At 54.4% G+C, this 26358-nt stretch overlaps 1 protein-coding gene across 2 annotated transcripts in view; it reads left to right on the forward strand.

The window, feature by feature from the left end:
- The window catches only part of NCKAP1L (NCK associated protein 1 like), a 71094-nt gene that overhangs the window by 2044 nt on the left and 42692 nt on the right, over window positions 1-26358 (forward strand). For both annotated transcript variants that reach the window (XR_013348460.1, XM_077838403.1), the window contains exons 2-14: window positions 7721-7831; window positions 8664-8756; window positions 9595-9651; window positions 10639-10781; window positions 11159-11249; window positions 18034-18171; window positions 18700-18748; window positions 20664-20820; window positions 21947-22003; window positions 22669-22765; window positions 23655-23764; window positions 25345-25477; window positions 25699-25780. Coding sequence is in view for 1 of the 2 variants with exons in the window: in XM_077838403.1 (XP_077694529.1) it covers window positions 7721-7831; window positions 8664-8756; window positions 9595-9651; window positions 10639-10781; window positions 11159-11249; window positions 18034-18171; window positions 18700-18748; window positions 20664-20820; window positions 21947-22003; window positions 22669-22765; window positions 23655-23764; window positions 25345-25477; window positions 25699-25780 (1318 nt within the window). In the remaining variant the exon portion in view is untranslated. The remainder of the gene's footprint in view (window positions 1-7720; window positions 7832-8663; window positions 8757-9594; window positions 9652-10638; window positions 10782-11158; window positions 11250-18033; window positions 18172-18699; window positions 18749-20663; window positions 20821-21946; window positions 22004-22668; window positions 22766-23654; window positions 23765-25344; window positions 25478-25698; window positions 25781-26358) is intronic.

Raw genomic sequence — 26358 nt, forward strand, 5'->3', positions numbered from 1 at the left:
TGACCAAGAATTTTGGACCTTGACAAAAAATAGACCAGTACATGGTCTATTCCACACAGTTGAGCAGCTCTGTTTCAACCCAGTAGAGGGCAGTGATGAACAGACACCCCAGCCAGCTCCTTCCATTAGCCATCCCATGGAAGGTTAAATGGCATCATGAGTTCACTGCACCCAGTCCCTGCATCCACCCACTGCTCCACAGGCTGGGAGGGCCTGCAGGCCAGGGGTGCCATTTAATTTTTTTTTTGGGGGGGGGGGCAACTTTAACTGTGATGCCAGGGGCTATTTAGGCACCTGAAAACTCTAGTTTTTTTGCAGAATAATTTAAAATTCGCTGACAGCAACACTGTATCTAATTCCCATATAAAGAAAGAAAACTAAATAACTATTAGATCCACTCAGCTCTAATACGAACATGTTTCAACATCTTGTGTCAAGTCACTCAAGGGATACTGGTTAGCTTTACAATTTTAATGTATATTCTTACTCTTGAATACAACAATTTAACCAAATGTAGAAAAATCTAGATGATTTTCTATCATATCAAGCTTGGTTAACCTTTTAACCTTTGGAAACATCCTACTAGAGCAAGGCTCCGTGAGTTTATACTGCATCTACCCAGGGGTCTCGGAGTAACACTTTCAAGTCACTTTCACAATATTGCCAACCCCAAAATGTTCAAAACCCATGAACCAGGCTCACCAAAAATCATGAGATTATGTAAACATTATAGCATTGGTGTTCTTTTTATTTACCTTCTGCTTTTTGAGCCTTTAGGGCGCACTAGGGTCACATTTTGAAGCTGTCTCCGCAGCCAAGGGAACTTCATTTTTCTTTAACAATGAAGGCTGAAATCATCACATATCCACTTGACTCGAAGAACTGGAGCTTTAAGGAAAACAGTAATTATCATGAGACTCATGACAAAATCATGAGAGTTGGCAACACGGCTTTCACTTCTGTTTAAAGGCGAGTGACTTTCCAGAAGGCTCTGAAACACAACACTCCAGTGATTGAGTTGCAGTTCTCACAGGAGAATATAGAAAACTAGGGCTGTCAAGCAATTAAAAAAATTAATCACAATTAATCGCACTGTTAATAATGGAATACCATTTATTTAAATATTTTTGAATGTTTTCTACATTTTCAAATATATTGATTTCAGTTACAACACAGAATGCAAAGCATACAGTGCTCACTTTATATTTACTTTTTATTACAAATATTTGCACTGTAAAAAAGAAGAAAAAGAAATAGTATTTCAAGTCACCTAATACAAGTACTGGAGTGCCATCTCTTTATCGTGACAGTTGAACTTACAAATAAGTTCTAATGTAGAATTATGTAAAAAATAAAACAACAACCCTGCACTCAAAAACAAAACAATCTAAAACTTTAGAGTCTACAAGCCCACTCAGTCCTACTCCTTGGTCAGCCAATCGCTCAGACAAACAAGTTTGTTTACATTTACGGGAGATAATGCTGCCTGCTTCTTATTTATAAAGTCACCTGAAAGTGAGAACAGGCATTCGCATGGCACAGTTGTAGCTGGTGTCACAAGATATTTACGTGCCAGATGTGCTGTAGATTCATATGTCCCTTCATTCTTCATCCACCATTCCAGAGGACGTGTCCACGCTGATGACGGGTTCTGCTCAATAATGATCCTGACGCATGTTCATTTTCATCATCTGAGTCAGATGCCACCAGCAGAACGCTGATTTTCTTTTTTGGTGGTTTGGGTTCTGTAGTTTCCACATCTGAGTGTTGCTCTTTTAAGACTCCTGAAAGCATGCTCCACACCCCGTCCCTCTCATATTTTGGAAGGCACTTTAGATTCTTAAACTTTGGGTCGAGTGCTATAGCTATCTTTAAAAATCACACTTTTTTTTTTGTCAAATCTGCAGCGAAAGTGTTTTTAAAACGAACAATATGTGCTAGGTCATCATCCGAGACTGCTATAATACAAAATATATGGCAGAATACGGGTAAACAGAGTAGGAGACATACAATTCTCCCCCAGAGAATTGAGTCACAAATTGAATTAATGCATTCTTTTTTTAGTGAGCATCATCAGCATGAAAGCATGTCCTCTGGAATGGTGGCTGAAGCATGAAGGGGCATATGAATGTTTAGCATATCTGCAGGCCCGACCCCGCACTCATGGAGCGGCGGGAAGTGAAGTGACCAGGCTCCAGCCTGCTCCGCTCTGCTCTCCTGGCTCCCAGGCTTGGGGGACAGGGGAGAACCAGCCCCCAGCACTCACCGGCGGCACGGCTGGGAGCCGGGGAGTGGAGTGGGCTGGGGCTGGGTTGCTCTACTTACCACCGCCGGTAAGGGCAGGGCGGAGCAGGGTGGGGCTTTGGGGAAGGGCTGGATTGGGGGCGGGGCGGAGCTGGGGCGGGAAGAGGCGGAGCTGGGGCGGAGGCCATGGGGAAGAGGCAAAGCTGGGGCTGGAGCAGCACGCAGCTGCGTAGGGTGCCAGAAATTTGGGGCACCAAATTTCCTGGTGCCCTATGCAGCTGCGTACTTTGCATATGGGTAGGGATGGCCCTGCATATCTGGCACATAAATACCTTGCAAGACCAGCTACAAAAGTGCCATGTGAATGCCTATTCTTATTTTCAGGTGACACTGTAAATAAGAAGCGGGCAGCAGTATCTCCCGTAAATGTAAACAAATTTGTTTGTCTTAGCGATTGGCTGAACAAGAAGAATTGAGCAGACTTATAGGCTCTAAAGTTTTACATTGTTTTGCTTTTGAGTGCAGTTATGTAAAAAAAAAAAAAAATCTACATTTGTAAGTTGCACTTTCATGGTAAAGAGACCAAAACAATCTAGTGTGTGACACCCACTGAGGACCCTACCAAAACAATCCATGGTGTGACACCCACTCAGCACTCTACCATAACAATCCAGGGTGTGACATCCCCTGAGGGGCTTACCAGAAAAATCCAGTGTGTGACACCCACTCAGCACCCTACCCTAACAATCCAGAGTGTGACTCTGACTGAGCACCCTGGATTGTCTTGGTAGGGTGCTCACGGGGTGTCACACACTAGATTGTTTTGGTAAACTCCTCAGGGGGTGCCACACACTGGATTGTTAGGGGAGGGTGCTGAGTGGGTGTCACACACAGTACTACAGTACTTGTATGAGGTGAATTGAAAAATACTATTTCTTTCTGTTTGTCATTTTTACAGTGCAAATATTTGTAATAAAAATAATAATATAAAGTGAGCACTGTGCACTTTGTATTCTGTGTTGTAATTGAAATCAATATATTTGAAAATATAGAAAAACATCCAAAAATATTTAATACATTTCAATTGGTATTCTATTATTGTTTAACAGTGTGATTAAAACTGTGATTCATTGCAATTAATTTTTTTGAGTTAATCGCATGAGTTAAGTGTGATTAATTGACAGCCCTATTTAAAATCAAACACCAAGAAAATTCCACATTTTAAAGTTGAGAAAAAAATTGAGACTTCTGAGGCATATCAGGGCCACCACAGGCAGGAAAGGAAAATAAACAGGCACAGGAGCTGTGGGCAGCTCTTCCTCTTGAAAGAAAGTTTGAGGGTCAAATCTTTTAGTCTTTAATGAACTAAAACTTCTATTGCCATCAGTGCCTCCACTCACAGATATTCATCATCACTTGTGTCCCTTTATTCTTTTACGTAGAGAATGTCCAGTTTGACCAATGTACATGGCAGAGGGGCATTGCTGGCACATGATGGCATATTCCCCTCTGCCATGTACATTGGTCAAACTGGACAGTCTCTACGTAAAAGAATAAAGGGACACAAATCAGACATCAAGAATTAGAACATTCATAAACCAGTCGGAGAACACTTCAGTCTCTCTGGTCACGCTATTACAGACATGCAAGTTGCGATATTACAACAAAAAGACTTCAAAAACAGATTCCAGCGAGAGACTGCTGAATTGGAATTCATTTGCAAACTGGATACAATTAATTTAGGCTTGAATAGAGACTGGGAGTGGATGGGTCATTACACAAAGTAAAACTATTTCCCCATGTTTATTCCCCCCCCCCCCACTGTTCCTCAAACGTTCCTGTTAACTGCTAGAAATGGCCCACCTTGATTTCACTACAAAAGATTTTCTCCCTCCCCTCCCCCCACCTCTCCTGCTGGTAATAGCTCATCTTAAGTGATCACTGTCCTTACCGTGTGTATGATAACACCCATTTTTTCATGTTCTGTGTGTATATAAACCTCCTCACTGTATTTTCCACTGAATGCATCCGATAAAGTGAGCTGTAGCTCATGAAAGCCTATGCTCAAATAAAGAAAAGGAGTACTTGTGGCACCTTAGAGACTAATCAATTTATGAAGTGAGCTGTAGCTTACGAAAGCTTATGCTCAAATAAACTGGTTAGTCTCCAAGGTGCCAGTAGTCCTCCTTTTCTTCTTACATTCCATGTGGCTATGGTGATGTTATCTCTTCCATGGATCCTCTTTGTTGGGGTTACACCAGCAGTATATTTGTCGTGTCTGCCCTGGTGGGAGACAGATGGCGCGGTCATTATTAACCCCAGCTGTGATCAATCCGGTATGGACATTGTTGACTTGCCCATCATATGGCGTGTCTTGGGCAAATTTCTAACCTGGTGGAGCCCATCCCTCTCCAGACAGCCCCCTTTTAGTTGCCTCTTACGACATGCAAGTGGAGCAGTGGGCCTATTTTGTCCCTGCACTCACAGGGGACTCATAGATATTAACATGTGCTGAATAACTAGACATTTTGTTGTCACATGTTGGCTGCATGTGTGTTCTCTCTCCGTGCTGCACAGGCTCTGGCCAGATAGTCCGTACTGCAGACACCGATTGAACTGCCCAATAACCACAGACCCATTAGTCGCGTAGGCACTTGGTCAGGTTTATTGTCAACGAAGCACAGTAATAACATCCAGCAGATTGAAAAGGAGTACTTGTGGCACCTTAGAGACTAACCAATTTATTTGAGCATAAGCATCCGATGAAGTGAGCTGTAGCTCACGAAAGCTTATGCTCAAATAAATTGGTTAGTCTCTAAGGTGCCACAAGTACTCCTTTTCTTTTTGCGAATACAGACTAACACGGCTGTTACTCTGAAACCTGTCATCCGGCAGATTGTGCGGGGATACTAAAACACATATCCCTGTGACAATGGACCCAACTCAGTCAGTGGTGGACTTTCCACTGCCCCCTAGGCTGACCACCGACACTCACTCTGAGAGACCTCTTTGTACTTGGTATCAGGGGTGTTCTGGCACCGGCTTTCTGGAATGTGTTTGTGTGAGAGTGTCCTGTGCCTAGCGCTTCTCAGGAATGTGTATGGTTTTTGTAATCCCAGCCCTGTTCTTGCCAGATTCTGTGAGCCTGTATGGCAGGCAGAGCCTGACTTCTGCTCACAGCCTGGCCTTTGCTAACTTTGCTTTATATTAGCAGGGCCTGACTACCACTTTAGTTCAGGCCTCAGGCCAGGCCTCTGATCCAAGGTCTCATGTTTCAGGCTCTCTTTCTACTACATACGTCATACTTAAATATCTGGGACATCTTAGCCAGAGCTACACATTTTCTACACTTTGGCTCAGGGACTACATTTTTCTGGCATATTGTGAAAATTTCTGAGCACCCAGATGGTGCCCAATGAATAATACAAATCATGACAATAATTGTCAACTTTATGGACTCTGTGGATGCAATTTCTGTTCTTTGTTCTGGAATTGCCCTGGATTCAGCTGAAACCCCAAGAATTTGAGACATAATCTGTTACTCATACAACACTTTCTCGTTCCTTCCTTTCCTCAAACTCAGAACAAAAAATGACAAAACAAAATGGTTTTCAGTTAAAATGTAAAACTGCACAGCAGCCATTGCTCTACAACCCAGCCTGGGGCTGAACCGGCCACCCCTTGGGGCAGGGGTGGCCAACCTGAGCCTGAGAAGGAGCCACAATTTACCAATGCACATTGCCAAAGAACCACAGTAACACATCAGCAGCCCCCTATCAGTCGTCCCCCCCCTCTGGTCCCAGCACTTCCTGCTCACCGGCAGCTCCACTGATCAGCGCCTTCCAGTCCCTCCCGATCAGCTGTTTCATGGTGTGCAGTAGGCATGCGGGGAGGGGGGGAGTAAGGGCATCAGGGGAGGGGGTGGGAAGCAGTGGAGTTGGGGCAGGGCCTGTGGCAGAGCCAGGGGTTAAGTAGTGAGCACCCCCCCGGTACATTGGAAAGTTGGCGGCTGTAGCTCCAGCTCTGGAGTCGGTGCCTATACAAGGAGCCGCATGTTAACTTCTGAAGAGCCCCATGTGGCTCCGGAGCCACAGGTTGGCCACCCCTGCCTTGGGGCTCTGTTCTTCCTGACCTCTGTACTGCTTTTCATGCTGTCAACCATGAATCCTTCCTAATCACCTGGGACTGTTTGCTGGAGTCTTGGAGGACTGGCCTTCTTGGTTTTGCTCCCATCTACCACATTCCTCTCTCTTGCATTATGGAGCAGAGAGCTAGGCTCGTCCAGTGGCTAGGGAGTTAGCCCTGGGAGACCTGGGTTCTACTCCCCCCGTGGACTTCCTGTATGACCTCAGGCCAGTGCCTTAGGGACAAAATTTCAAAGGTTTTTAGGCATCCAAAGATGCAGTTAGGCATCTAGTGGGGTTTACAAAGCACCTGACGTAGGTGATTTTGAGAATCCCACGAGGTGCCTAAATACCTTTGAAAATCTGCCCTTTAGTCTGTGTGTGCCTCAGTGCCCCATCTGTACAATGGGGATAACAGCACTGTTCAACCTCACTGAGGGGCTGAGAGGAGACATAGGTTGGTCATTATGAGGAGCTCAGATACTATGGTGATGGGGCCACATAAGTACCACATATCATGGGGTAGCCATGTTAGGTTGTATCCACAAAAACAACAAGGAGTCCGGTGGCACCTTAAAGACTAACAGATACCACAGGTAGAGTGGGAACTTCTCTATACACTGCTAGCCCTTCCCTGGCTATTGACCACTTATTTTCACCTACGCCCTCAAATCTACCTCTTTTCTGAATGTAACCTTGGCTTAGAGGGCTTGGCTGTATGTCTTCTGCGTCCCCCGTTCTCTCTTCAAACCCTCCTCCCCCAGAGGCTCATCTAAGGACTTCCAGATCCTTAATTTAATTACCAGCCCTTTCTTATCTTAGGTTTCAGAATAACAACCGTGTTAGTCTGTGTTCGCAAAAAGAAAAGGAGTACTTGTGGCACCTTAGAGACTAATATTTGGTTAGTCTCTAAGGTGCCACAAGTACTCCTTTTCTTTTCTTATCTTAATCACTCTGCCTCTCTTTGTGAACAGAATCCTGACTCCCTGCCCAGGGGCACAAGCTGGGAGCAGCAGGTCTCCTCTGCCAACGCACATTCCACACTCAGGCTGTGCAGTTAAGAGCCCACCTCCTGTACGAAACTGTCCCTCCTAACTGGCACCCCTGCTGCAGCCCAGGGTGGAGGGGCATTGACAGAGCTGGGGTGGGGAGAAGCCCAGGGCTGGGATAGCAGGGGCTGTGGGTGCTCATTGAGGAGCCTCACTATTGGGCAGGGGATAGATTTCTCTGGCAGTAAGGTGGCACCTGTTTGGGTGAGTGCAGGGACAGTTCTGTGGACAGCAGGAACCCCTGGAGCTGTCCCTGCCTGGAGGCTCATTCCTGCTTATGCCCTGGGGCTTTTTCTGTTACAGACATGCTCAGACCCCAGGTCCAAACCCCCCTTCTTCACCGAGAAGACCATGGAGCCCTCCATCAAATACATCAACAAGAAGTTCCCAAATGTGGACGCGCGGAGCAGCACGGTGAGCAGCCTCCCTCAGCCAGAGGCTCAGCCCCTGCCCCATGGTACAGCTCCCACTTAGATCTGTACAGTCCTCCTGCTGAGATCGGGAGAGGTCCTGCTGCCGATGCGGCACTTGAATATATACAGCCTCCCTGTCGCCAGCGTGGCGCTCGGTTCTCTACAGGCACCCCCTTATGCTGGCACAGCACTCGGATCTATACAGCCTCCACCCCCGCCGGCGCAGTGCTCGGATCTGTGCAGGTTCCCCCCTGCCGGCGCGGTGCTCGGATCTGTACAGCATCCCCTTCCCTCCTGCCAACACAGCGATCAGATCCATACAGCCCCACCCCTGCCAGCATGATGCTCAGATCTGTACAGGTGCCCCCTTCCCCCCTGCCGGCGTGGTGCTCAGATCTGTACAGCCCCCATCCCCAGTGGCATGGCGTACGGATCTGTACAGCCCCCACCCCTACTGGCATGGTGCTTGGATCTGTACAGGTCCCCCCTCTCCCTTGCCGGCATGGCGCTCAGATCTGTACAGGTCCCCCCTCTCCCCTGCCGACACGGTGCTCAGATCCATACAGCCTCACTCGCCGCCAGTGCAGTGCTTGGATCTGCACAGCACCACCCCGGCATGGGGGCTCTCAACCCAGCTCCAGCTTGAAGGCTGCAGATGGCCAGGGGTGAATGCGCCAGGGCAGCTGCATCCAGCCCTGTGTGTGTCCGAGATCTCTGTCCCCAGCGGTGAGGGTTTGGGTAGCTGGTTCCAGGACCGTGTGTTATCACATGGCTGGCTCCCCCCATGGCCAGTCAGGGTGAAAGCTGCTCCCCTTGTCTCCCCTTCGCTTTAGCAACACCTGGGTCCGGTGCACAAGGAGAAGGCAGAGATCATCAAAGTGCTCAATAGCTACTACCAGTCCTTCGTGGACGTGATGGAGTTCCGGGTGAGTTCCTGCAGGGGGCGCCACGGCCCTGGGGAGACGGTGGGTGCGGGCCAGTGGCTGGGGGCATGGAGGCAAGCTGCGGGAGTGGCAGCGGGCTGGGGGAAGGGTGGCCCAGTGGGTAAGGTGGTGGCCTGGGATTCACAAGACCCGGTTCTGCCACAGACTCCCTGGGTTCCCCTGGACCAGCCACCCTGTGGGAGTCAAATGCCTGAATACCTTTCAGGTCTGGGCCTTAATCCCTCTGCGCCATGGAGCTGATAGCTCAGCACCACACCACAGGGGATGTGGGGAGGAGGGTAACTCCATTGAAGATTGTTGGGTGCCCAGATGCTGTGGTCATGGGACAAGTGCGGGATGCTGGACCCAGCTCTCACCTGATTTGCACCAATCTGAGTCGGTTCATGATGGATGGAGCAGGTGCTGCTTCAACCTGCTGCCTGTGTCACAGAGGTTGCATGGGGCTGTGGCCATCCCCATGGCCCTGCCTTCCACGTGAGCGCTTCCCCATGGCTCATTCCAGGCCTGGCGTCTGCATCCCTGCACCATGGGCACCAGTTACACCAGGGCCCGTTGCTCCTGGAGCAGAAGGGGGGTGGTGGGGAGACTCTTTACCCTACTGTAGGTGCCAAATCTTGGGTGAGGAAGCCGCCTGCCCTCCTTAGTGTACCCAGGACTTGTATGTGTGTACGGAGCCCTCCGCCCCTATTGACACAGCCAGCTGTCCTGTAATGCCGGGACATGGGGCTGCTGGGGCTGAGGACTGGGGGAGGGGCGAATCACAGCTGGGCACTGTGGGGTCCTGTCTCTTAGGTGCGACTGACACAGCTTCCCTTGGCAGGACCATGTGTACGAGCTGCTGAACACAATCGATGCCAGCCAGTGCTACTTCGACATTGTGAGTCCCGGGCAGGTCCCCTGGCTGCAGCACGTGGGCAGAGGCACAGCAGGCTGCAGGGGTGGTGCATGGACAGGGGGCCGCAAGGGGCGGTGTGTGGGCTGGGGCACAGCCTGCGGGGGTGGTGCATGGGCCGGGGCACAGCAGGCTGCGGGGGCGGGGGGGCCACGGACAGGGGGCCGCAAGGGGTGGAGCGTGGGCAGGGGCAGAGCAGGCTGCGGGCATGGTGCATGGACAGGGGGCTGCAAGGGGTGGTGTGTTGGCAGGGGCACAGCAGGGGACAGACGGCTGGTGTCTCTGCTTCCCTGGGGAGGCAGGAAGATTGTGGGGATGATGCATTGGGCTGGGAGTCAGGGGATCTGGCGTTGAGTCCCAACTCAGCCACAGATCCCTAGTGTGACCTCAGGCTGGATCCTCAAGTGCTTGGCTGGGCACTGTCCCCAACAGTGCCCCCAGCACCTGCCATCTTCTCTCTGCCTCTCTGGGCCCCAGCTGCCCATGGGCAGATTAGGGATAATCCTGAGGGTATTACCAGAGGCAGGACCGGCCTCTTGCTCTATCTCCATGCAGCACCTGGGGCCCCGATCTCCGGTGGGCCCATAATGCATCGGGCAACGTCCCTCCCTGTGGGGCTGCTGTTCCCCCAGGAATGTCTCCCAACACTGACAGCCAGCAGGGCTGTGTGCAAGGAGCAGCATGGGGGGTGCTGTGCCGGGGCAAGAGTCCGTACCGCACCCCTGGCTTTGCTGCTTTCCTCTCTGCAGGACCCTCCATCTCCATGCACTGCAGACAACAGTGCAATTGCACTGCAGGGCTCATCCCCTCCAGTGGGGGGTAGCATACACATGCCGCCCCCATGCACAAGAAGACACACACAGAGCAGGGCTCATCCCCTCCAGCAGGGGGCAGCGCTTGCACGTACGTGCGCGCGCACACACACTGTTGCTCCCGGTCACCGACACCCCCCACTACACTGCCCCCCCACAGCACGTGAACTATGACCTCACCAAGAACTACCTGGACCTGGTGGTGACTTACACATCTGTCATCCTGTTGCTGTCACGCATCGAGGACCGCAAAGCCCTGATTGGGATGTACAACTGCGCCCATGAGATGATCCAGGGCAGCGGGTGAGAGGGAACTGGGGGGGGAAGGGGACTAAGGGGGTTGTGCAGGAGAGGGTGGCTCACACAGTGCTGGGCTGGATCACAGGATGAGTTAACCAGTGGGACTTCCTGCTGCAGGGTATGTGTGGATCAGAGGTCTCCAGGGGGCAGTGTATAAATCCCAGAAGTAGCGCCCATGTGGAGGAGTAAGGGGCATTGGCAGAGCCTGCAAGGTCATTTGCTGTGGGGTTCATGACCTGGGCATTGCATTGCAGTTTAGTGAGGGGTGCACAACCCAGGCAGCGGAGGGCAGTTTGCTGGGGGGTGCGTGACCCAGGCACTGGCGGTCAGTTTGCCATGGGGGCCTGAGCCAAACCTCTGCCCTTGCCGTCCCCCTGCAGTGACCCCAGCTACGCCCGGCTGGCCCAGATGGTGCTGGAGTACGACACCCCACTCAAGAAACTCACAGAGGAGTTTGGGCCTCACACCAAGGTGAGCGATGCTGGAGCGGGGCTGTGCTCGTGGGGGGAGGGGGGTCTGGCACTAGTGATCACCACTGGGCACAGTGAGGGGCTGTGGGGATGGGTGGCTGGTACTAGTGATAACCTCTGGGCTCAGTGAGGGGCTGTGGACCGGGGGAGGGGGGTGGCTGGCACTAGTTATAACTGCTGGCCCTCCAGACCTTTTCATTGGGCTCCTGCCCCACGAGCCCCCTGGCCCACTCCTTTCCGCAACCCCATTCGGCTGCAAGCCCTGTAGCTGGTTCGTTCTGAACCGCGCCTAGGGAACGCCCCTACATGCTTGTGCTGCACGTGTTTCACTTCCTCACCCTTGTGTCCCGCCCCAATACCAAGTGGCGGGACCTTTCACCACCTGCGGAGGGTGAGGAACCCTGGTGGACCAGCCTGTCCTCCACCTTGGTCCCATGGCCCACTGGGGACATCGGTTGGCCACTCCTTCATGGAGCCGTGAGCACGGGCATGCCCCTGCCGCGGTTCACCCCCATCCTGACGCCTGCCCATTTTGCAGTGTGAGGGAGACCCTGACGCCCATCTGGAATGCACGAGGTCGCAGCCCCTTTTCTGGCTCCTCCAGAACATCCTGCTGTGGTTCTGGCTGCACCTTTCGCCACACCTCTTCATATACACACACCCTGTCCACAGCCCCACCAGGTCATGAGACCTCCTCAGTAACCTCCTCCTGGTGCTGGCCAAAGTGCCATCTCCCCAGACGTTCTGGTTAAACTTGGATTTAAACTTGGAGAGTGGTCAGTTTGGATGAGCTATTGCCAGCAGGAGAGTGAGTTTGTGTGTGTGTGTGTCCCCGGGAAAAAAAAGAAAAAAAAGGGGGGGGGGTGAGAAAGCCTGGATTTGTGCTGGACATGGCCCACTTTGATTACCATGCACATTGTAGGGAGAGTGGTCACTTTGGATGAGCTATTACCAGCAGGAGAGTGAGTTTGTGTGTGTATGGGGGTGGGGGGGTGAGAAAACCTGGATTTGTGCTGGAAATGGCCCACCTTGATTATCATGCACATTGTAGGGAGAGTGGTCACTTTGGATGAGCTATTACCAGCAGGATAGTGAGTTTGTGTGTGTGTTTTTTGGAGGGGGGTGAGGGGGTGAGAGAACCTGGATTTGTGCAGGAAATGGCCCACCTTGATTATCATGCACATTGTGTAGAGAGTTGTCACTTTGGATGGGCTATTACCAGCAGGAGAGTGAGTTTGTGTGTGGGGGGGTGGAGGGTGAGAAAACCTGGATTTGTGCTGGAAATGGCCCAACTTGATGATCACTTTAGATAAGCTATTACCAGCAGGACAGTGGGGTTGGAGGAGGTGTTGTTTTATGATCTCTGTGTGTATATAAAGTCTGCTGCAGTTTCCACGGTATGCATCCGATGAAGTGAGCTGTAGCTCACGAAAGCTCATGCTCAAATAAATTGGTTAGTCTCTAAGGTGCCACAAGTACTCCTTTTCTTTTTGCGAATACAGACTAACACGGCTGTTACTCTGAAACCCGTCTAGAGCACCAGGAGGAGGATGCGAGACGAGGGGGTGGTTTGCGATTGTGGGGCCTATTTCCGTTCCTCCCTTGTCTCACGCATCCGGGAAGAGTTCCTATGGGTCGCATCCGCTGGCTCCCTAAACACCTTTGAGGAGCAGTGGTTGCTGTCCGGGGTACTCTGCTCTGTGTCCCCCTCTGTATCCCTGCTTTTATACCTATGACCCTGTGACAGGCTCCCTGGGGTGCAGCCTTGGACTGTGGGACCGCTGTGCCCCCTTTACTCTCTGCAGCCTGGGAGGTATAGGATGTCTAACCCTCTTGCAGTAACCTAAGGGGCGGGAGGTGTGTCACTGACTAACTCAAAGGCAGTTTGTGTTATAGTTCTCTTGGCATCCGGCCATCAAGGCTATGAGGTGGTGTGCCTCAGTTTCCCCATTCACACACAGCAAACCAGGTTTGTTATGGTTTCTCTGCTGTGATAAGCTTTAAATTTGTTCACAGGTATTAACTGAGAACTAGCATTACCATAAGGTTTAACGTCAATAACAAAATTCTTATCCCAAAACTTAACATTTTTTTTTTTAAATCACAGATGGGTGTTTACAAGTATCTTTATGATACCACGCCCTCTGTTCAGATAGTGTAGTTTGAGGTTAGTTTGTTCATTACCCAGGGTGTCCTTTGACTCTCTCCCATGTAATCAGTCACTGGCTCTTAATTTAACCACGTTTCTGGGGTTTTGATATCTCAGGGTCTGGCCAGATAAGGGTCCAGGTGGATCCTGCACACTGGCTGGCCCTTTGGGGGGCTACCTCCCAACCCCAGGATTATACATATGCAAAAAAATCCAGTTCCCTTTTTGAGGTTACCCTATGTTTCCCCCTCCCAGCACTGAGCTCTTCCCTGCCCCCGAGAGGGCTGTTATCTGTGCTCTTTGGGCTAGGTTTGTTTACCCTTTGCTCAGATGCACCTTTTTCAAGCAGCTTTCCCATAACTGCTCTCTGTGTCTCACCAGCCTGGGGGAAAACACCCCCTTCTCTGTCCGTTGGGTCATTCGAACTCTCACAAAACACCCCCTGGCAATTTTCTGGTCTCAATTCCTCTGGTGTTACAGGCATTGGAGCTGCATCTTGGTTTAAAGAGACAGTTACATTCCAAACACTGATCAAAAATAGCACCCTGAAAAACTGGGACCTGGATTGGGGTTCCCTCCACCACCCCTTTCTCTGTCCCTGAAAAGTCAGCTGTGTGACTGCTCCCCTCCAGGAGGTCCTTCTCAAAACCTGGATCACAGGCTGAGTGCCTGGGTGCACAGATGCTGACTCAGCCATCCTTCTAGAGCCCTGGGCATCCTGCCCCAAGTGACCAGTGAGGAGACATTCCTGTACTCGCACTATTCCTTCACCAGTCTCCTCCTCTGGGCCCCCTCCTAAGACACATTTGTCTGTGCTCCATAGGAAGGGGTCTCCTCCCTTGTTCATCTGCAAAACTCTGCCAGCTAACAACTGGGACAGTTTCCTTAATCACTGACAACACTTCTCCTGCCCCTGAGGCTATGTTGCCTTCTGCTGGAAAGGAGCTAGTCTCAGCCCCTCCCATACTTGGAAGCACCCTGCTTCCCAGTGTTACAGAGTCACAGGAATCCTCACCCACCTCAGTGGTTTCTGAGAGTCCCTGTCTCTTCTCTGGGCTCTCCTCTGGGACACACTGCTCTATGCTCCCTAGAGCCGGGTTTATCTCTGGTTCAAGCTGCAACTTGCTGGCAGCTAACAACCTAGACAATTCTCTCCTTGGCAGGCGTTACACCCCCATCCCTTCCTGATGTGGTGTTGCCTCCAGCTGCAGTGCAGGAGTTGGTCTCAACCACCCTCCCACCTGGAAGCATGTGGCTTCCTCCTGCTGCAGAGGAATCAAGGAGACTCTCTCTCATTCTCTCAACCGTTCCTGAGACCTTACCCTTTCCCTCGGGATCCCAGCATAAAACTCCTTCTTGCTGTGAGCAAATACCTTAACCTGAGCTACATGGAAAAAATCATTACCAAGGAGCAGGTCAACTAGGAGGTGTTCCATACCCCCCGCAGTGAAAACACTTTCCAAACCACATGGATTTTAGCTAGTGGTAATGAGGAATCTGCTTTCATCTCCCCCCACCCCCATCTCTGCCATTTGGCCAGGCAACATACTGGCCTTTGGGACCACACTCTGCTTAACTAGAGAGATCTGGGCCCCAGTATCCTTCTGCCCCAAGTATTCCCTGCCATCAATTTCGACAGCCTTAACGTGCTCCATATCTGGTGCTGCAGAGGCTAACCTCACAGAACCAATATGATCGGTTCTAGTTGCTTGGGGGGTTTCTGTGTTGAGGACAGCAGAACTAACATGAGCTATTGGGTGCCTGCTACCTCCTAGCACAGGACATTTATTCCTCAGATACTCATTGGAATTACACTGATAGCATCTTTTGGGCTCTTCTGCTTTTACAGGATGGTTGGGACAAGGGTTAGAGGAATGGTTCTGGTGCGGTGAGGACTCGGCCTCCAGCCACTCTCCCTCTTGCTAGGGATAAAATGGGATTTTCCCTTCCCACCAGCTTTAAACCCCTCATTCTGTGGCCTGTCCTCAATAGGCGCCTGAGTCTGTTCAAAGGGATCAGCGAGAGACGCCATCTCATCCACAGACTTGACATCTTTGTCCCACAGACACTGCTTCACGTCAGCCTTGCACATGCCTAGGAAATGCTCTTGAGCAACAAGATCCAACATTCCCTCAAAGCTTATAACACCTTTGCCCCTCACCCACTTTCCCATCAAATCTTTCATTTTGTTCACATAGTCCCCATTACTCATACCCATATCCCTCTTAAGAGTCCTAAATTTAACTCCATATGTTTCAGGGGGAATCTGAAACCTTTGCAAAACAGTGTTTTTAAATTTACACTAGTCTAAAGCATCCTCAATAGGCATTTCATTTAACACATTTAGACCTTTACCAGTTAATTTTGCAATCAGGGTAGAAACTCTCTTGGCATCAGGGATCTCATGCACTGCACACAGCCTTTCAACGGTGCTCAGATATTCAGCAATATTGTCTGCCTCATTGTATGCAGGACATAAATGGTCCCAATTGTGGATTTTTGGGTAATGGGAATTGCTGGGACTGGTGGGTTCTGGATCTGCTTCTCTAGCAGGTCCAGTTGGTGTGTGTTTGCTCTCTCTTTCTTCCTGCTCCCTCTCTTTTTTCCCCACTTCTCCTTTATCTCCAGTTCTTTCAGTTCCGATAGTCTCTGGTGCTCCCTCTCCTTTCCTGCAACCTGCAGCTTAAAAAGCTCCAACTTCACGATCGCTTCACTGATTTCACTCATTTTCCTGATTTTCTGTCTCTACTTCCCTTTCCCAAAATAAGCAAGCAGAAAATAACAAACCAGTAGCCGCCTCCTGACTGTCCTTAGCCACCACACTTAAAATCCTTACACCAGTGTAAAGAGTGCAAATTTTGCTCAGTACAAGCTGTGCATTTTACCCTGTCACATATCCTGCTCGCTGCGCCACTGTGATGGGATCCCTGGGGTGCAGCCTGGGACTGTTGTGCCCCCTTAACTCTCTCCAGCCTGGGGTGTCTCTCACAATGCCTTGTTAGTGACCAGCAGCAAACCCCTCCAGGTGCTGTTATCACTCAGCAAAACAGCATGTGGAGCCCCACACCCAGCTAGATTGCATGGATGCTCCCAGAGCCACTCGTGAATCACACAGAGAAAGAGGCACCAGAGCCAGATCCCCCCAGCTCCCAGCACTGTACCCCAGGAATATACTGTCTTGCACTGCTCAAGATGGGCAGTGCAGATTTATTAATTGGTTCATCACTTTAACAACGGAAAGAGGATATACACCAGCCTTTGCAAACCTGAGCAGATTTGCCCCACACTTCATACAAACTCACTGGTAAAGATAAACAATTAAACATATTTATTGACTGTAAAAGGTAGCTTTTAAGTGATATTAAGCGATAGGCAAAAAGTCAGAGTTAGTTACCAAAAGAAAAGAAAATATAAGCATGCAGTCTAAACTCTCGACCCTATTAGACTAGGCAACATCTAGCTTAAGCAGTTTTTCTCACCCCACTGGATATTGCAGTCCATAGTACACAGATTTCCTTCTTGAAATCTGGGCCAGTCCCCTCAGTTGGAGTCTTCAGAGTGTCCTTGATGCTTGCAGCATAGGTGGGTGAAGGAGAAAGGCTCACTGTGTCTGTTTTATTCCCTCTGTCTGTTCATTCTGTCTGTTTTATACCCTCAGTCCATGTGCTTAGAAAACACAAGTCCAGGCATGTCTGGGGGTATTGCTGAGTCTCCAGGCAAGGTTGAGCAATTTCCCTGGTGTGGCCTCCTGCAGGTCAATCATTGCATGGTAGCTCCCTTGCTAGACAATGGCTGTTGATGGGTTGTTTGAAACCCCACCCGGGTGTTGATTACTTTCCTTGCTGTTGCCTCTGGGGAGCTAATATCTGGCTGATTCCCCAACTTACAGCATGTTTTAGTGACAACCATACAACACAATTCTCATAAATTCATATGCATTAATGATAGACATATATGGATAGAGAAATGACTTTCAGCAGATTATAACCTTTCCCCTGATACCTTACAAGGCCTGCTTTATATGTAAGATCACGATTATATGAAAATGAGAAATATGGGGGTTACAGGACACTCCCCCATAGTATAGAATGTCACAGATGACCACTCCCGACCCTGTTCTTCCTTAGTTGTCCTCAGTTGAACCCTGGGTTCAGTGGCTCCTCCTGTAAGGTTTGGGGAGGGGCCTTTCGATCCGGACGGACTTGTGCCTCCCTGCCACCTGGAATTCAGTAAGGCACAGCCGACGTGCAATTGTTCCAGCCTGGCCTGGTTTGCATGTGTGCTTATGCTGACGGTGCATGTGAGGGGGCTGGACGCTGCTTGTGGGGCAATGTGTGCGAGGCCGGAGATGTGGGATGGACAGCGCCCGGCTCACTCCAATTTCGCAACCAGGAGCAGCTGAGATCTGAACCTGCCCCAGCAGGCCTGGCCCCGCATCCAACCCCAAACCTAGCTCCACATCCTGCCTTATGCCTGGCCCCATGACCTGCCCCATGCCCCCTGGGGTGCAATCCTCTCCTGAGGGCAGCACATGGTTACAGGCCCATTTCTGGCTCCCGGCCTTCCTGCTAGGAGGCTGTGTAGCTGTAGTTGCTGCTGCTGCTGCCCCTGCTAACTGCCTCCTGCCCCCCTCCAGGCCATGACCAGCGCCCTCCTGTCTCTCCGTTTCCTCTTTGCCCGGAGGAACCAGTCAGTCGAGCAGTGGCGCAGCGACCAGCTCCTGAGCCTGATCAACAACTCTGCCACCATGCTGAGCCCGGCCAGCTCGGACGTCGTGAGTCTGGCCTTCCAGGGCCTGGGGGCCGTTGTGGGGGGCCCTGAGCGGGGTGTTGCGCACAGGACACTGTACGATGGCTCTGCCCGCAGTCGGCTCGCCCAGCTGAGGGGATCCCAGGGGGCGGGGGCAGACCAGCAGTGTAGGGGCCAGTGTAGGGACTCCCAGCATGCATGGCAGTGGGGCTGCTCCGATCCCTGACCATGGGGAGCCGAGGGCAGGCTGCCATGCCAGGGTGCCTCTTGGTGCCCGTGACGACAGGGCTGGGAGCCACCAGGTTGTGCTTGTCACAGCCAGGCCCATGCCAAGATCCGGCCCAGGTAGCTGTTCAGATAGGACCTGGTGATCCCAAGTGCTTGGCCATGGGGGCGGGGGCTGGGCGGGCAGAAGCTGGGCCAGCTCACAGGGCCGAGGAGAGTGAGGGTCGAGAGCCAGGACAGTGGCTCTGCCCCAGTGCCTGTTCCTGGTGGCGGGTGGCTGGGAAGGGCTGCAGAGAGCAACGCTGAGGAACGGCCCCTCTCTCCCCAGATGGCCTGCGAGTACCTGTCACTGGAGGTGATGGAGCGCTGGATACTGAGTGAGTCACGCCGCACCTGGCGGGAAGGGTCCATCCCCATCTGCACCTACCCCTCCACCCACCCATCCGCATACGCACCCACCCCTCCCCATCCCATCCGCACCCATCTGCATACGCACCCATTCCCATACACACCCATCCCTCCCCAGGCTCACCCACCCCTCCACCTACCTGTCTCCATACGCACCCATCCCCACATACAGCCACCCCTCCCAATCCACACGTGCACCCATCCGCATATGCACCCATCCCCATATGAACCCATCCCCATACACAGCCACTCCTCCCCATACACAGCCATCCCTCCCTATCCCCATATGCACCCACCCCTCCACCCACCCATCCCGATACACACCCACCCCTCCCCATTCCCATATGCACCCATCTGCATACGGACCCATCCCTCCCCATCCCCATCCGCAACTGATATTAATGGCCCCCCCACATCTGTCTAGGCGTCTCTCTCTCTCCCGGTGCTCATGCCCTGCCCAGTGGCTCACAGGCTGGTGCTTTCTGCCCCCTTCACAGTACAAGGCCTCCAGTGTGGTGGGCAGGCAGTTGTCAGGGAAGGGTTAACGCTCACCACATCACCAACCTGGTCCTGAGGGATCAGGCAGGTCCCACCTCTCTGAAAGTCACAAGCACCAGAGACCAGAGAGAGCACAGCACAGCCAGGAGCCCAGTCTGGGATCTCAGCCCAGCCAGGTGCCCGGTCCCAGAGCCCTGCCCAGCCCTGCCCATTACCTCACACTAGGAGCCCCAACCTGGGGCCTCAGTGCTGGGGATCACTGCCCCGTTTGGCCCAGCAGCTCCTGCGTCTGCTGACCTCTGGATGCCTGGCAGTGCCTGCTCGCCCCCTGGTGATGGGAGGGGGCAGGATGGAGAGTTGGGGTTGGTGACTCCTCTGTGCCTCTTGCGCCCCTGACATCCCTCCCCGCTGCGTCCCTTCCCCTTCTTCTGTACCCTTGTGCCCTTCACCCTTGCCAACTCCTCCCCATGCCCTGCCACCTACTGTATCCCTGCCATGCCCCACCCCAGGGCCCCTCGCCCCCTGCAACTCTAGCTCTGTGCCCCTCCTCCCCATGCCCTGCCACCTACTGTATCCCTGCCATGCCCCACCCCAGGGCCCCTCGCCCCCTGCCACTCCAGCCCCGTGCCCCTCCTCCCTGCCCCCTCCTCCCCATGCCCTGCCACCTACTGTATCCCTGCCATGCCCCACCCCAGGGCCCCTCGCCCCCTGCCACTCCAGCCCCGTGCCCCTCCTCCCTGCCCCCTCCTCCCCATGCCCTGCCACCTACTGTATCTCTGCCATGCCCCACCCCAGGGCCCCTCGCCCCCTGCCACTCCAGCCCCGTGCCCCTCCTCCCTGCCCCCTCCTCCCCATGCCCTTCCACCTACTGTATCCCTGCCATGCCCCACCCCAGGGCCCCTCAACCCCTGCCACCCCAGCCCCTGTGCACCCTGCCCCCTCCTCCCTATGCCCTTCCACCTACTGTAACCCTGCCAAGCCCCATCCCGGGGCCCCTTGCCCCCTGCCACCCCAGCCCCTGTGCCCCTCGCCCCTGCCACCTCCTCCCCATGCCCTTCCACCTGCTGTATCCCTGCCATGCCCCACCCTAGGGCCCCTCGCCCTCTGCCACCCCAGCCTTTGTGCCCCCTGCCACCCCACCCCCTTTGTTCCTCACCTCCCTGCTGTGCCCCTGCCCCCTCCTCCCCATGCCCTGCCACCTACTATATCCCTGCCATGCTGCTGCCCCAGCCCCAGTGCCCCTTTCTCCTGCCACCTTCTCCCCTGACCTGCCACATTCTGCATCCCTGCCATGCCCCTGTACCCCTTGCCCCCTGCCGCCCCACCCCCTGTGTTCCTCACCTCCCTGCTGTGCCCCTGACCCCTCCCCTCTGCCCCTCCCTGCAGTTGGCTTCCTCCTGTGCCATGGCTGCCTGAGCTCAAACCCGCAGTGCCTGGAGCTGTGGAAGCTGGGCCTGCAGGGCTCGCTCTACATCAGCCTCATTCGCGACGATGCCCTGCAGATCCACAAGGTCACCGAGGAGTTCTTCAGCAGTCTGAAAGGGTAACGGGGTGCTGGGGGGGATGCTGATGGGTGGGGGGCTGGCATGGGCATGGAGGGGGGCTGCTGGGGGAAAGGCAGGCAGGGGGTGGAAGGCAGGTGGCAGGAGCAGGGAAGCGGCTGGCAGGGAGGCAGAGGGCAGGGGCAGCTGGTGGGGGCGGGTGGCGGGTGGAGGTTGGAGGGGGATCCCCACCAGATTCAGGGGAAGAGCAGGGAAGGCCCAAAGTGACTAGTACAGAGTCCCAGATCCCAGGATCAGTGCCACACCCCAGCTTTGGGACAGGCCCTTGGAGGGACCCCTTTGATGTGCCAGACCCCCAGGAGGTCTCACTTCCTCCAGGGCAGCCATGGGGCCCCTCAGCCTCCTGACCCAACCCTGGAGCTCTGCTCAGCCACTCCACCTGAGCCAGGCTCCTGGTGCAGCTGGGTCCCCTCCTCAGGGCTGGACACTCCTCCCTGAGCCCAGCTGTGTCCCCTGAAGCCCAGCGGTGGAGTCCTCAGCAGAGCACCCCAAAGAGGAAAGCACAGGCTGACCTGGCCAGCACAGGGCCCCAGGGAGCTCCTTTTTCAGGCCTCGTGTCTCCCTCTCTGACTTCCTCCGCTCCCGGGGTTGGGGGTTCCTTCCAGCAGCCAACACTCAGGCACCCACCTCCCCCCGCCCAGCCCTGCTCCCCAGGTGGGGCATGCTCCTCCCACTGGGTGCTGGGCACGAGGTGTGACCGTCCTGGTGACTGGGTTTCACACTGAGATGGGTCAGCCTCAGCCAGACTTTTAGTGACCCATTCAGGGTCAGTTAGCGAGCCGAGCCTTCCCCCACCCCTTGCCCCATCTCTTAACCAGCCCTGAGTGCAAACTTAACCCTTGTCCCCCTCACTGGGTAGCAATGCACACTCTGGAGGAAACTGAGGCATGCGCAGGTGTCATAAAAATATTACAGAAAATTCCTACTTTGTCACATGCAGCGAAGCCTGTGTGGGAGTCCAGTGGGTCAGGGAGGGGAGGGGGCTGAGCTGTGCTGGGGGCTGTGCCGGGGCTCTGCTTCAGGGGGCTGCACTGGGGGCTGTGCCAGGGCTCAGGGCTGGCTGGGGGCTACCCTGGCGATCAGCACTCACTCTCGCCCCCTCCGCAGGTATGGGAAGCGGGTGGCTGATGTCAAGGAGTGCAAGGAGCACGCTGTGGCGCACAGGTACAGGCTGCCTCAGCCTCGAGCCCTCCCATCCCCATACACACGTGGGTCCTGGGTCATCCACGGGGACGGGGTTTAGTACCCGTGGCGGGGAGGTCCCCTTGGCACTGGCCAGTGCCCATTGCAGTGTGGGCAGGACAGGCGTCCAACACGCCTCTGCTAACACGCAGCACCTTATGCTGCTCCAGTCCTGCCCCACTGCCCTATCAGTGCCCCCAGTCCTGCCCCGTGGCCCCTACTATCCCAGCCCTGGGCCCCCACCACCACCTTACCAGTGCCCCCAGTCCTGCCCCATGGCCCCTGCTATCCCAGCCCTGGGCTCCCCCCAGCTCTGACAGTGCCCCCAGTCCCACCCCACAGCTCCTGCTATCCCAGCCCTGGGCTCCCCTGCACAGTCCCTGCTGTTTGGGGTCCTTGCTGTGGCACACTGGTTTCAGGGATGAGAGATATTTGCCCCCCGTAACTCCCCTGATGCGGCTGCCCCACACAACCTCCCTGCATGGCTCTGGGTTGACACTGGACTTGCCCTGTTGTAGCTGCAGCCATAGTGGAGTGAGCAGCCTTGGACTCCCTGGTCCTGGGCCGAGCTGTGGGGTGGGCATGGGACCGGGGTCGGAGTGGGCAGCGCAGTGTCCGGCTCAGTCACCTGCTCCCCTCTTGCACAGCGGCCAGTTGCACCGGAACCGGCGGGCTTTCCTACGCAACGCGGTGCGGGAGCTGGAGGCGCTGCTGAGCGACCAGCCTGGGCTGCTGGGCCCCAAGGTCAGGGGCGGGGCAGGGCTGGAACTGGGAAGGGGGGGTGAGTGTGTGTGTGTGCATGTGTGTGAACATGTATGGTCACTGTGGTGCCATGTGTTTGTATTCCAGTGTCCGTCCACCCCACATCCTGCCTGTCCCACTGACAGGGAGTGCTCCCGTGTCTGCCCTGCAGTCCCAGGTCCGGGGGGACTAGGGGTCTCGCCCAATGATCAGACCTTGCAGCACTCCTCCAGTTCCAGCAGTTCCAGACCGCTGGCGAGTCTCCCCCTGTGACGGGACGGAGCACACCGTGTGCTCCCTCTCATCTCTTGTTCAGTCCCAGTCAGTGTCTGAGCCCCGGGCCCTTGACCGAGACCTCCCCTGGGGTTCCTTTGTCTTGGGTAGGCTCAAGGGTGCATCCTCCCTGGACAGAAAGGCTGTCCCTGGCCCTGGGACAGGTTTCCCCTCCTCGGGTTTGGAGCCTAACAGCTCACATGTCCCATAGCTCGGACATTGTTTCCCGTACCAAGGTCTGGCAATCCCAGGACAATCAACTAGTTCTTAGCTCTCGGCAGAGCCCCCCTCGCCCCTCTTCAGTGTCATAGGGAGGAAATGATCAGACACAGATGTAATCTAAACGCCAGGGCACGTGTGGGCCTGCCTGCATCCCGGGGCCATGCCATGAGGTTTGTTTCCTTTCCGTTGCCCCTGTGAAGTGATTCCCCGCATCCCAGGTAGCCCTGAACGACCCCTCTCCCCCTGGCTGCCCGTGGGGGGGTGGGGGTATTTGGCTCTGACGGCCCCTCCCCTGTTTGCTGTCTGGTTTGCGGTGGTGCCTGTGAGGTGCCCGGCATGCAACCAGGCCAGAGCTGTCCCTGCCTGGAGCTGACCCCACCGATCTCTGCCCTGCCAGGCTCTCTGCATCTTCATGGCACTCTCCTTGTGCCGCGACGAGATGAACTGGCTGGTGCGTCATGCTGAGCATGTCACCAAGACCAAGACCCCTGAGGACTATGCTGACAGGTCAGGGCAAGGCCAGTCTTGTGGGGGCGTGGGGTGGGCACTGCAGAGATGGGGCCTAGAGTGTCCTGGGCAAGGGTGGATGTCCCAAGGTGAGGTCGGGTTGTTGGGGGCGGGGGTACAGGCTTTGGGGTGGTCTGGATCTTGGGCGTGGGTCTGGTTCTGGGGGTGACAGGCCCTAGGGAATCTGACTGTCAGGGGCAGGCCAGTCCCTGGGTGGGTCTGGCTATCGGGGCTGGGGGACTCTGAGGGAGTCTGGCTCTGTTGCAGGGGGACAGGCATTGAGGGGTCTGGCTCTGTGTCGGGGGGAATTGGTGAGGGCTGGCTCTGTGTGTGGGGGGTAGACCCATTGCGGGTCTGGCGTGGAGAGGGGGAGGCACTGGACAGGTCTGGCTCTGGGGAGGGGAGGCAGTGTGTGGGGGGTTTGGCTCTTGAGGGGACAGGCCCATGGTGGGTCTGGCTCTGTGAGGGGTAGGCATGGGCGGGGGAGCTGGCTCTTGGAGGGAACAGGCACTGGAAGGGGTCTGGCTCTTGGGGGTGGGGGACAGACACTGTTTGCTGTGAGACATGGGAGGCCGTATGGGCCCCATGCTGAGTGGGGTGCACTGGACCCATGGGCCCCCTGGGCAGAGGAGAAGGTCGGGGTCTCCGTTCAGGGCCCCACAGCGTGGGGGCGTTGCTTTGGGGGTAGGAAATGGAACCAAGAGACATGGCAGGAATTTGTTGCTCCGGTGACCATCCTGGGCCCAATTCAGCCAGCAGCGCGTATGTGTCATCCCCCAGCGCAGGTGTGCAAAGGGGGCGTGGATGCTGCAAGGCTCAAGTGGCACTCGCTGAGAGCAAGTGAGGGGAGATGGGAAATGACCCCTGCAGGGAAGGGGAGATGCTGTGGATCCTGCCCTGGGGGCTGGGGAGTCGGCAGCCCCAGCACCGCAGGCCAGACTCCTGCCAGGAGAGCTAAAGCAGCGCCCCATAGCATTGGAAAATACTCTAGCAAAACACTGCAGGAGCTCCGTGGATTATCTTCAGAAAGAGCAGGCCACAGTCCATAGTACCTGCGGCCGGGGAAACTGAAAACAATGCATGGAGACTCTTCAGTTTAGCAGACAAATGTTTGACGTGCTCCAGCGGCTGGTAGCTGAAGCTAGATACATTCAGGCTGGAAATAATTAAATCATTGGAACAGATTACCCAGGGGTGCGGGGGGTTCTCCACCACTGGCAGTTTCAGAAAGATCTGCTCGAGTTCGAACAGGAATGAGTTCGGGGAAGTCCTGTGGCCTGCACTACGCAGGAGCTCGGACTCAGTGGTCAGAGGGGTCCCTTCGGGGCATGGCACTTGTCTGGACACCTGTGTGGGGGCGTGGCAGGAGTCCCGTGGCACCGTAATGGGCACAGGGCTGCCCTGGGGTACCCTGTTTCCAGGATACCCTGAAGCTGTCAGATTCGGATCCAGCCCTGCCCGTCCCCAGGTGAGGCGATATGTGGGGAGGGTTGTGCTCCCCAGTGACTCTTGCCTGCAGGAGCCCAGGCCGCTCTGTCTCCCTCAGAGGAGCCTGACCCAGCCCCGTGTCACCCCTGCAGTCACATTGCCGAGCTGCTCTTCCTCATGGAGCAGCTGCGTACCCTGGTGCACAAGCACAGCACAGTGATCCAGCGCTACCACGTCCAGTACCTGGCTCGCTTCGACGCCCTGCTGCTCAGCGATATCATCCAGGTACGCCGAGGGGAAGGGCTCTGAGATCCGTGCAGCCAGGACTCCGACAGCGAGACACACAACCCTGGGAGGGGAAAATTCCCTGGGGCGTGGGAGCCCTGCAGTAGCCAACCCCATCTCTGGGCAGGAACTCTGCCATCGCCATGGGCTCTCCACACCCCAGAATGCAACTGCCCAGCTGCCTGCAAGAAGCCCTCCTAAGCTGTGCCCGTCTCTTTCAGAATCTGACCGTCTGCCCCGAGGAGGAGTCCATCATCATGTCATCCTTCGTCAGCACTCTGTCGTCTCTCACTCTGAAACAAGGTATGCAGGTGCCCCCACGGCTCCCTGCTGTGCCCGGAGCAGCAGGTCCCCCTGTGGGGTGTGCAGGCCCCAGGCCACGCTGCAGCCCAGAACATAAGAACAGCCATCCTGGGTCAGACCAAAGGTCCATGTAGCCCAGTATCCTGTCTTCCGACAATGTCCAATGCCAGGTGCCCCAGAGGGAATGTACAGAACAGGTAATCACCAAGCGATCCATCCCCTGTCACCCATTCCCAGCTTCTGACATACAGAGGCTAGGGACACCATCTCTGCCCATCCTGGCTAATAGCCATTGGTGGACCTGTCTTCCATGAACTTATCTAGTTCTTTTTTGAATCCTGTTATAGCCTTGGCCTTCACAACTTCCTCTGGCAAAGAGTTCCACAGGTTGACTGTGCGTTGTCTGAAGAAATACTTCTTTTTGTTTGTTTTAAACCTGCTGCCTAGTAATTTCATTTGGTGACCCCTAGTTCTTGTGTCATGAGAAGGAGTAAATAACATTTCCTTATTTATTTTCTCCACACCAGTCATGATTTTATAGACCTCTATCATATCCCCCCTTAGTCATCTCTTTTCCA

This window comes from Eretmochelys imbricata, chromosome 20 (genome assembly GCF_965152235.1).
Source record: "Eretmochelys imbricata isolate rEreImb1 chromosome 20, rEreImb1.hap1, whole genome shotgun sequence".
In the NCBI taxonomy this organism is placed as follows: Eukaryota; Metazoa; Chordata; order Testudines; family Cheloniidae; genus Eretmochelys; species Eretmochelys imbricata.